General features: G+C 36.9%; 1 protein-coding gene across 2 annotated transcripts in view; it reads left to right on the top strand.

Annotated features, from left to right (window-relative positions):
* Positions 1-12,197, top strand: part of FXR1 (FMR1 autosomal homolog 1) — a 32,370-nt gene that overhangs the window by 589 nt on the left and 19,584 nt on the right. For both annotated transcript variants that reach the window (XM_075202181.1, XM_075202182.1), the window contains exons 2-4: positions 7,737-7,789; positions 7,870-7,963; positions 10,990-11,061. In XM_075202181.1, the coding sequence (XP_075058282.1) occupies positions 7,737-7,789; positions 7,870-7,963; positions 10,990-11,061 (219 nt within the window). The remainder of the gene's footprint in view (positions 1-7,736; positions 7,790-7,869; positions 7,964-10,989; positions 11,062-12,197) is intronic.

Raw genomic sequence — 12,197 nt, forward strand, 5'->3', positions numbered from 1 at the left:
GCATTTCAGCACTATTATGTCACACTCCTCTAAAGGCCATATATGTGATGCTGGATCTGCAGTCCAGTATGTTGTAGTGAGTTAGTATTTGAGGTGAATGATGTATTGCCAGATGACTTCTGCTTACAGGAATGCCACCCTGGCTTACTGCATCTCTGATGTTCCCTAAAGTGTACAATTGGTGGCAAGATGTCACTATAAGGTTTATTAAGAGTATTTTTTAATCTGGTATTTTTATGTAACTTATCACAGTATAAAGAAGACGTCACTGCCATATTAAGCCTGTCCTGTTATTCTCATCACACTGTTGAACATGTACTAATTGTATTAGTAAAAACAAATAACTAAACGTGGGAGCATTGTACTTGCTAAATTCTCCTGCATACAAAGTTTGATTGCCAGATAACTTTCGTTTATGCTGATATAACATCATCCGTACACCTTTGGGTGCTCTTTTAGTTGATGCAGCCTTGCTAGGAAACCACTCAGTGTTTGTAAACAATAGCTTTTATATTGTTACATTTTTACAAAAATGGTGCACAAAATAAAATGCAAACTCTTGGATAAGAAGGTGCTAATTTTACTAAAAATGTGCTGCTTACATAACTTACCAAAACCTTTATGTGGCAGCTAAAGAGTTATAGCTCTTCATGTATGAATGTGCTCAATAGTAACAAACTAGCTTTCTGGCCAAACATGTTATATTATAACTTAGGCAGAAGTATTCAGTATCAACAGATGTTGGCCATAGTTTTAAAAATCAACCAAATGTGTAAATGTGCTTGTATAGACATTTTTTATTATAATATTTTCTGGTTGTGGTGACTCTTAAACTGCAGTGTTAACATTAAATTGAAAGCTGATTATAGACCTTACAATAATTAGGGACCTATCACTGCTACTATGTAACGAGAAAGACTCCTAAAATATGTTGCCAGGAAGGTGAGAGTTTCAGTGCAGAGTGTTTCAGCTGTTCCTGTCACTCTCAAATCTCGGGCGCATTGTCAGCTATTTAAAACATGTTGGCCTTCTATTTATAAACAGGTTTTCCTTCGTGTGGTGGTGTATTTAGTTTAATAGATGCGTTTCCAAGGCTGTTGGTTTTAGTAATGCTTTCATTTGTTTGCAAACTACTCAGTAGCTTCAGTAAGTCTTTCAAAAGAGTCACTAATTTGTTGGTTGAAAGTTAGGGTGGTTGTTATCCCATACTGTTAGTAGTGTGTTTCCCAACCCTAGTCCTCAAATACCCCTAACAGGGCAGGTTTTCTGGGTCACAAGTGAAATAATTAGTACCACCTGTGGATCTTTCAAAATGTGTCGGTCAGAAATGAATACACCTGTGCTCCAGCAAAGAGATATTGAAAACATGCACTGTTAGGGGGTACTTGAGGACTAGGGTTGCTAGTATATAGCATGCCTGGACAACTTGTGGCTCTCTGGATGTTTTGAAACTATAAGCCCCAACATGCTTTGCCAGACTATAACAATCTGAGAACTGTCAGGGTATGCTGGGGCTTGTAGTTCCATAACACCTGGAAAACCACAGGCTGCCCTAGATTAATCTGATTACCCTACCATTGCTATTCACACACCAATTTAGTCAGATGCTACCTAAACTACCATTATGCCTTTGGATGGTGGCATGAAATCCACTTGTACATGGGCAACACATAAAAATTCCAAGCAGATAGCAACTTGGTTGGAGTTGAATGCAAGGACCCAACTTCATGTAATATTAGTTGCTACCAGACCTGTTGTACATTTTATATTTTTCATTAGTGCATAATTTCTCATCTGTCCTGACAGCAATATCAAATATTTAAAGTTATTGCACACAATGCACTATTCACACATTAATAAACACATGAAAAAGTGCATTAAAAACAAGACACTTTCCCACTATTGCTTTCTAAAACTTTAACATTGTTTTTAAAAAAAAAAAAAAATGTATAATGTAGCGCTCCCCATGTCTTATAGTAATAGATTGCATTTGTAAAAGTGCAGCTCATGGAATACTACTGAGTAAAGCATTGCATGCATTTTCTTGTGTAAATGAACCCTTAGGGGCAGGTTCAATTAGCCACGTTGTTCTTTAGAACCACGTGGCAGCGCATTATTACCGTTACTCTGGTAATTTCTCCGCTTTTTTGCTTGCAGCTCTATGAGATGCGAGAAAAAAAAAACAATCTGTGGGGATTTTCTGTCAAATCCCGTGGCTGCGTTGTTCTTTGTGGCTAATTGAATTTGCCCCTTAATGTTCAAAAGCGGAATGTTTTCCAGCGCAGTTTGTTTGATTTTTTTTTTCTTTTTCTTTTTCTTTTTCTCTTTGTAACTCATTGGAGAAAACAAACTTTGACTGCTAGAGTTTAGATTCATGTATTTAAGTGTAACAGATCTTGCAACGAAGCAGTAACTCGGAACACAAGTGTTATAAATAAGGCATATGATGGTCTCTATGTTCTAGATGAATAACCACAGGTGCAGGAGCACACTTGACCAGAGATGATATGGCTATCTGGATACAACTGGTAAAACAGGTGGCGTTTCAATGAATGTCTAGATAATCTTCCTTTTGAGTAGTCATTCAGTAGGTAACACGTATTGTTATCTATTTTGTGTTGAGACCTTTCAGCAGTCTCATTCTGCTATTAGTTACACATAATTTCAGTATGTTCTATTTCCTCACATATGATCTATTACCTTGTTTCAGTGATATTCTGATATGGAGTTGTTGCCTGGCCAGGTAATTGCTTTGGTTTTTGCCAATGGAACAGACCACCCTGGGCTAGACAGTTTGTGCTCAACTACAGCGCACTCCAATATCTGCTGCAGTATACTGATTAGCAGTCCCATAGCTACAACCTGCGCTTGAACTGGATGTGTCAATTTTTTTAATTTTTTTTTTTAGTGCAACAAAAATTAGGCCTACTCCCTAACAACAAAGTCTTACTAGTTTGCCTAAACTAAATATATTTAGGCCAGGCTTACAAATGCTAAAAGTTGCCAGAGGCCCTTGATTTGCACAAATCTGTATGTCGTGATACAAATACTCAGTGTTTACCCGCGATCGCGGACTTGCTGGTCGCATGTGCATAATGTAGAAGACAAGTGTAAATTGCTCATTATAACATCATGCCTTACAGTAGTGATGGGCACCCTTATACTTCAAAGGTTGTATGGCAAGGTCATCTAACTTGCTTTTAGTTAATGAAAGGTTCTGTTTGCTAAAATATCAATATTTTTTTCCCTCAAAGTTGAAGTTTACTAGAGCTTTCTATTCGCTTATATTTAAAACCTCTAAGGTTTGTATTGTTTTGTTTTTTGAGATGCCGCAATGTGTGAAAGTAATGGTTTGTGGCGTTGGTTGATTGGCTATTTCAGACAAAGGGGCATATTTAATTACGATTCGCGGCCGCGATTCCATACGGCTGCGCATATAAAGCGGCATTACGGTAGCGCAACATTGCGCATTGTGCGCACAGAAATCCACGATGTTGCGGTACTGGGACCCATGCGGCCGAGCGTAATCGCGGCCGCGAATCGTAATTGAATATGCCCCAAAAACTTATTTTCTTATGGAAAGTGTCAGAAAAATCATGTAGCCAAGGAAAAGCTGCTACAGAGATTTGTTGCTCTCCAGGTGTTGTGAAACTACAAGGCTCAGCATACTTTGCCAGCTGTCGGTTGGCTATCTGCTGGTAGAGCATGCTGTGGCTTGTAGTTTCACAACACATGAAGAACCCAAGAAGTCTGACACCATCATTTCTGACCACTGTATCTACCTGATCTCTCAGTTTTTTTCTAGTCTTGCTGCAAAGTATGTTGATTTGGGTCTGCATACTTAATGTAAAATAGTGTGAGCATCTGAGAACTGAGCTGGAGTGGAAGTTATTCATCAGGAAGTCAATATTATTGTTAATGCTTTCCATCTGAAATACTAGCTGTTTGACTGCTTTGTAGCTCAAGAGGCTGTAGATCCTGTTGAATTGGTGGTGGTGCAGACATTCATAGTTGCGTGCTCCATCAAAGTTCCCTCTATCGTTTAATTGTCTTGCTTGGTTCCTAACATTAAATGTTTAGATTGGATAAAAATGATGTTGTCTGACTACTTCAGGTATCTTCTCTGGATTTTTATAGATTCACCATTTTCTCTGCTTTAAGAGACTGTAAAGACGCTATGAAAGGAATATGTAATAATGGCTGTGATCTATATATATTTTCTTTAAGGAAAATGTAAGCGAATGAAATTTTACAATGAAGACAGTAGAAGTGGTTGTGCTCTTTCACTTTTCTTCCGCATGTTTCCATGTTAGGAGGAAGAGGCAGTGACTGATAGCTTTGCAGACTTGCTTTGAAAAAGTGCTCGGTGTGGTTTGGTTGATTCTTACAGGGATAGTGCCATTAATGTCAGTGGTCATTATTGCAGTCATCAAAAAAATAAAAATGTTGGGGTTTAGTGGGCCTTTTTAGTTTGCCTGAAAATTATATCATTTTATACAGTTTCAATCTTAAAAAAAACAAAAAACATTTTGTCTGACATAATGAAGTTCAGTTAGTCAACTCTGTAAACCATAACTTCGACATTGGATTTAATTGTCGAACCTAGTAAACCCGTTTTTAGTAAAACTGAATTCCCAGCACTTTTTGGGAGTTGTGGAATGTGTTCACACAGTAGAAAGTTGTGTACAGCTCTTGTAGCTATTGCCACATATGGTATGCTACTTTCATAGCACTAGAATGAAAGTAAATCTCTTGTAATTTTACTTCATTTTAAAATGCATTCATATAAAAAATGTTTAGGGATTTCATATCTGGTGGTGCTACATTGCAAATTGATCATTTTAAATTTCTGGATGGTGCAGGAATGATCATGACCTGTCAAAAACAGCCAGAAGGGTATGCTAGCGGGCCAGATTACGGTGATGAGTCCTGAATGTCTTCCCAAGTTTGTCTTGCATGGACGTAAAATATGTCAATGTTAGCCAGAGAACCTCTGTTTCTTAGGAATGTAAAATTTGCTTTGGAAGACTAAAATTAATCTCCTGTGAATACGGTTACATAAGGATGTTATTTGGAACACCAGTCCCTCAATAAACTACTAACTGCTATAGTGAGCGGAGATTATTTGTGACTCATGGGTACTTGATGTCCATAGTTTACATGCAAGTTTGTTGTAGTTCATTATTCTTGGATTCATAAAGAACTGCGGCCAATAACTTTTGCTAGTGTCAGATGGGTCATTTTAAAGGGGTTGCTCACTTTAGAGACACTTCTTGAGGGGGGTGTCTTGTCAGTTCTCTCTCCTCTTGCACCCCACAGTGTTATCGGTCCAGTAAGTACAGTGCAACAAAATAAATTGGTAACATTGAATTTAATTCTTGTTTTTAATTTAAAGTTCTACACGGATAGAAATTCTGTTTTTAAATTTTTTTTCTGAACATGGTCAATATACTAAGTATTCTGTATGTGTGTGTAAAAAAAAACAAAAACCTTTTCATTCAGAAATTGTGATTAAAGTTCATGGTATCATTTCAAGTGTTTCGGTTCCTATGAAAATGGGAACACTGTAAAACTTGCTAAGCTGAACCCTGATCTATTGTTTCGATATCCCACTGATGGTGAAAATGCACCTGTCATCATTGCTTAAATGATTCATTAGTCTTATTTTTGTACATAGTCAATGAACCCTCAGAAGCATATAGGGTAGCACGGTGGTTTAGTGGTTAGCAACTCTGCCACACAGCACTGGGGCCATGAGTTTGATTCCTGACCATGGCCTGATTTGTGTGGAGTTTATATGTTCTCCTCATGTTTTGTGTGAAACCGGAGCACCTCTTGTTTGGTTTCCTCCTACACTTCAAAAACATACTAGTAGGTTAATTAACTGCTATTAAATTGACCTTACTCTCTCTCTGCCTGTGTGTGTATGGTAGGTAATTTAGACTGTAAGCTCCAATGTGGCAAGGACTGATGTGAGTTTTCCGTACAGCGCTGCAGAATTGGTGGTGCTTTAGAAATAGATAATAATGATTATCTTGAAGCTAGATAGCTTCAGTGTTATTGGTGATAGCACATGGACTCGCCATATGACACATTCGAGGTGGGCCAACCTTGATTTAAAGGGCTCATCTCCTCTGTCAATCTAAAAAAACATTAGCAGATCTATGAGCAGTTAGTGAATGGATGCATGCAGTAGCTGCTTAACAATTGCAGCCTTGCAGGTTGCTTGAAAAAAAAAAAAAAAAATATGAAAAATTAATAATTTTTTTTATTGAGCTATTCGTACCAAAACTTACTTGATTAGTTCCATGTATAAGCAAATCTGCCTATCGATATTTTAGTATGTTCCGGTGTTTTGTTGAAAATCAATAACCCCTGAGTAAGCCCTGCAGTGAACATGAGTTCTGACTACTTTTGCCATGTGATTTATAGGTTGTGCTGAGTGTGAACATGCCCCAAAAAAGGTGTTTAGTCAGAACATGCACTTTAGGCAGCAGTCGACTTCGACCTTTTTCTGTAAATAAATAAATAAGCAGGAATTTTTTATATTCCCTTTCTAAGAAATGTTCTATTTTCTGATTTCTTCTTTTCATTTGATTGATTTTGTCAAATTGTTAGTATAGGTTAGATCAGAAAGGGGAAGATTGGTAAGTGGGAGGGCAGTTGCATGTTTGTGAGGAAACGTATGCGTTCTGAAAAGGGTCACACAAGTTGAAGTGACCTTTGTTTAGAATTAAATAATCAAAAAATGTTTCTTTATAAGCAGCAACATTGGCATCTTCAGATAGGTTAAAATGAAATATTAGACAGAACCAGGCAATAACTTGTCCCATCAGACACGATAGGACCCTAGTTTTTAACAGAGAACTCTCAAAAATCATTATGATTAGAATAATGTATTGGGGTAATATTGCTATAATGAACATTTCCTGTGAAAATGCACTGTGGGCAGTTGGATAACTCGGTGCTAATTGCATTGTTGTACAAGGCTCCCTTTGCTTTCATTGTTATATTGTGCTGGTTTGAGGGACATATGTCCTATGCCAAAATATTGTGCTGCATATAAACATTTAATTAACTTTAACCTACATATGTGCAATTAAGCCATTACATGCCTTAAGCCGTTAAATTACAGCCGTTAAACTTAATTAAGCCATTCCATACAGAAACAGTAATCTGTTTCTGGTTTAAACTGTGCTCTTGCAGCCTTTTCTACCCTTTAAAGTTGACCCATTGTGGAGCTGCATTGTATGGTTTAGTCTTGAAGACTTTATACATAAATCTCATGTTTGCCTATGTTGATAAAGAGCTGTCAAGTTTCAATTGACATTGAAGACGTATTTTTCTGCTATCCAGCAATGTATCCGTTATAAAAGATGAGGAAACAAACTATTAGTTGGTATGGCTGGGGAATCATGTTTGATTGGGGTGTCCTTGGACCTGAACTCTATGCCACATTTTCTTTAGCTTGAAGATTACCTCACACAAGACAGGCAAACATTATAAGCAGGGAGTGTATGTGGTTGTGTCTGCTTCCGATTGCCTCAAAACATCCTTAAAGAATTGAATGTACAATACTGAAAACAACTGTGCTACGCAGATTTCTTTCAACCGTACCCAGTTTCTAACCACTATATCCTTCCCCAGCCCAACATAGACCAAAACATTTTTTTGATACATAAAGTGCAACGTACTGATAAATGATTTTATATTTCCATTTTTTTTCCTGTTTGCAGGGATTCATCAAAGATGTCCATGAAGATTCGCTCACGGTTGTTTTTGAAAACAAGTAAATATGCCTTTAATCGCTTAAATGTGGCTTCTGCACATGTTTGTTTTACTAATGTAATGTTGCTTTATAATCATCAGCTGGCAGCCAGAACGTCAGGTACCATTCCATGAAGTTAGAATGCCACCCCTTCCTGATATCAAGAAGGAAATTACTGAAGGGGATGAGGTTGAGGTAAGTTTTATGATCTAATGTCTGCTGCTCAAAACATATGTAATGAATATCCTTTTGTTCCTTAAAAAAAAAAAGTCTAAACATATATTTGAGATGTTAAAGCATGTGTTTGGGATGTGATATCTACTTCAGAATAAGAGAAAAAGACAGACATATCTATCTAAATGTGGGGCCTCACCAGTTCTTCCCTGATATTGGTGACCAGATATCTTATCTGGGGATGAGGCTATTTGTGAGGTGGTTCCTAATTTGAGTTCCACTGCTGCCACTACGGATTAGTGAAGTTTTAGGGAAGAGGATGAGCAAAGGGACACTTTTTTTCTTTTTTTTCTTATTTTATTCTGTCGTGATTGCTGGTAACAGTGGCAGCACCATTGTAGAATGTACCATGAGATGTATGCCACTTTTATTCTTTTGGGGAAAAAAAAGTGATTGCAAAAGTTTTAATATAAAACCGTCTATATATGTATGTAATACACTATAACTATATATCTGTAGAATACAGCACATAGATGCAATGGCATAAGCCACAGCTTTTCAGGTGTACATCAGTTTGCCCCTTCCATATACTCATAGTCTCAACGGCACAACTACAACAGTCTAAACGTCCATAATGTCGCATTGTATGGAGTCCATACTACTTCTATGCCAGTTAATTTGGTGTGACCAAGCTGGATTGCATAGCCATAGATAGTATTATGGCTTGTGATTTTGATCCGAACTCCAGTTAAGGCTTTTGACAGCTAATTGCAATGGGAGGAGGCTCACTTGGGAATTGTTGATGACTGACGGCAAAGAGCTTTTTAAAATGTCAATGTATGAATTTTTACATAAGGATCAATGATTCCCAAATGATTTTCCATGCACCCTGCATCCAGTTGTCATATACCATAACAAAGCTCAAGTTCGGTTTCACCAATCTTGTTATCAAGCAATTGTTGGATTGCACTTCTATTCCATAATACCAGAAATTTCAGATGCTCTAAATTAACATTTGATAATTCAAACTTCTGATTGCCTCTTGATGATTATTTCAGATTACCCAGACTATTCCAAGTATTCTATGTACTATCTGCCAACCTTGCCCTCACTTTCTTCAATAGTCGGCACGCATATAATGACTTGTACCCACAGGCTCTTTCCCTATACCATGTTACGTGTTCTTTGCTGCTTTCATTGCTCATCCGCCACTGTAAATGTCTGTTGAAAGTGAGAGATCGATAATGCACTCAGGTGTTGAGAATGAAGGCTGGTCAGACCTGGATGTTGCATGTACTGTTGTCTTACACCTGTTTTATACAGCTTAATTGAGTGTGCAATAGGTGCAGGGAATGTGTTCTTGTGTAAGAGTCCTAATTTGCATGATATAACACAAGACAAGAGGTACAGAAATATCAGACAAGTTTTGGGAAAGATTACAGGGCATTTCACTAATGGGTATATTTTAGGGGCAATTTTTACATTTGTTTTTAGATTGAAGTTTTAAACCTTATGCAGGACTGAAGATTTATATACAGTTAGTTCAATGTACCAATCATGTTATCCAAAGTTTTCCAGAAAAACTTAACTCTGCCTTTTGTTTCTGACTACATTTTTAACATTTGGAAATATATGATAAGCTACCGGCCACTTCATATTGCTTCTGCCCCCGTCTAGGACTACCTCTAAACACTGAGGGGCATATTCAATTCTTTAGTTTCCCTACGGTGTTAAAACTATTACCGTTATTACGGTAATAGTAAGCTGGATTTCAGCTCGCGGCTCAGGGAGCTGCGAGCTGAAATCCAGCGAGAAAACTACCGTAATAACGGTATTTACGTGCACTATTACCGTAATAATGGTAATAGTGTGCGGAGCGCGAGATTTTTGGCGTTTCCGTGAAGAAATGAATATGCCCCTGAGAGTCTCTACTTTGGGTAACATATTTTTCTATATATTGGATCATGCTTTTAAATTGAAAGCAAACTTTGCATGAAGTATCCCAAAACCTCCACAGTGGCACTTCAAAGACAAGCCCCTCCTGTCCGTTACTGATTCTATGCATGCCTGGAGGCTTGTAAGGTGGCGGTTAGCTTATCGTATTTTTAAAAATGTTCAAAATGTATTCAGAAATAGAAGGTAGTGTGTTGGGTGATTTTTGTTTTTCTTTTCTAAATAACCCCTCCCACTCTAGCAGTTGATTAAACAACTTACATCTTGTGTGTCCAAAGTCAATCATCAGATTTTCTTAATAAATATCTATATATTTTTACATTTTATGTATTGAAGGTCATAAAAGATGAGCAACCAATTTAAGATTCCTTTACTAGGCTTCGGTTTAGCAGCATTGGAAATCTTTTTATTACATTACAAAACTTGTTTATAAAAGGTGACTTGAGAACACATTTTAAAACAAACCTAGATTCTGCAGCTTACATCTGTGTTAAAACTGAGGTCTCTGCACCATGCAAGCCCTGCACTGGGCATCTACAGTATTCAGGCATCTGCCAAATAGACCTCTGCACAATCTAGTTGCAGATCCAACTAAGACTATTGTACCTTTTGCCCTTATTGTCTCATTACCCTATCCTTTTAGAATGTAAGCTCTCATGGGCTTGGTTTTCTATCATGTGACTCGTATATTTACACCATGTTCCTGGCTTGTTTTTTGCTCTTTTGTCTTTATACCATACAATTTGTTCTGTTAATTATATCCATGCATTTATTCTGCTTAGACGTACCCATTGTTGTGCTTACTATTGTTGTGTGTGTCTGACTTGTATTATCAGTACTGTACTACGGACCCTGCTTCGTGCTTTATAAATAAAATATCATTATTACTACAGACGTATAAAAATCAGTGCCTTTGTATATCAGAAGACCTTGTTATCCATTTGTAGACAGCAATACTTATTCAACATATTGGGGCTGCTATTGATAAATGTAGTTTTTTGAGTTACAAAATGTAAGTTTCAGAATGATTGTTTGATTTCAATGAACAATTAAAATTTTTATTTCACTATATAACTATAAAAATATATTTATAGGTTTACTCCAGAGCTAATGACCAAGAACCTTGTGGATGGTGGCTTGCTAAAGTTCGAATGATGAAAGGAGAGGTAGGCCGCTGTATTTCTTTTATAGTGATGTGTTTTAGGAAAGCTTGCACGTTTACAGCGTACACTTGACATTTGGAGGGGGTGGGTCATTTCCAAGCAAAGTCCTGCCAGAGTCTTGTGTGATGAGACTCTGCGGGATGTTCGGTACCCAAAATATCACTGATTTTTATCCTACAGGACCATGCACTAATTGAATTGCCCCCTATGTGTTTTCCATCCAGACATGGGGTTTTCACTTGCTGCTGTCCTTAGACTACCACATCTGCTTATAAACTCATACTAGACAAATACATACTCTGTATAAGGAAGGAGAATATTCCTGTTGTTGCTTTAGCATTTTAATGACCTAGTATTGTATGACCCATAGATTAAGGTTAAAATGTTTAAGTTCTCTACTGGTGTGTATATTGCATGTTTTATTTTTGTAATATTTGATATCTGCTTGTGTGCATTTTTAGTATAGCATACTCACTCACTCTTCCTGTTCTGGTATTTCCTGGGCTAGATGTGTCATAAATGTTTGTTATTGTGTGACTATTAAAAGATGGAACACTGAAAAAAGAAGTTCACCCTAAATATCTGCAATGGAGATATGTGAAGACCTTTAGTAGACTATTAAAATATGGTTTCTGGTTGAGGATATTTTTATGAATCCAGATCTTTCTGAATCTTTTCACAAAGTAAAGTACACACCTGTGATGGGGGAATGAAATATTTTAGATATATATTTAGTTTCCGGAGGACATTTGATTGAAGTTTGTATACACCAACAAGTCTTTCAATCTTTGCAGCTCACAGTATTTTCAAATTCAAAGGTTTTCATTTATTGCTTGTATCTTATTGTATTTTATGGCTGCTTTTAAAATGACTAGTGTAAAGAACTGTTAAATGACATTATATATGCTGTCAGAGTTTTAATATACTGAACCTTTGTAACCTCTTTTGAGTGCATGATTTTCCTAATGGTGCTTCCAGTAAAGCATAGACCAGGTATTGGCACTGAAAATATTTTTAAAATTATAATCCAGTGTTAACTGTAATAATAAAAGCTTTTATATATCTTATGTTAAAAGCTTATATACCTGTAAAACAAGTATTTAGCAAAACTTTTATGTTTGCCTTATTTCTAGGAGCCT

Source organism: Mixophyes fleayi, chromosome 3 (assembly GCF_038048845.1).
Source record: "Mixophyes fleayi isolate aMixFle1 chromosome 3, aMixFle1.hap1, whole genome shotgun sequence".
Lineage (NCBI taxonomy): Eukaryota > Metazoa > Chordata > Amphibia > Anura > Limnodynastidae > Mixophyes > Mixophyes fleayi.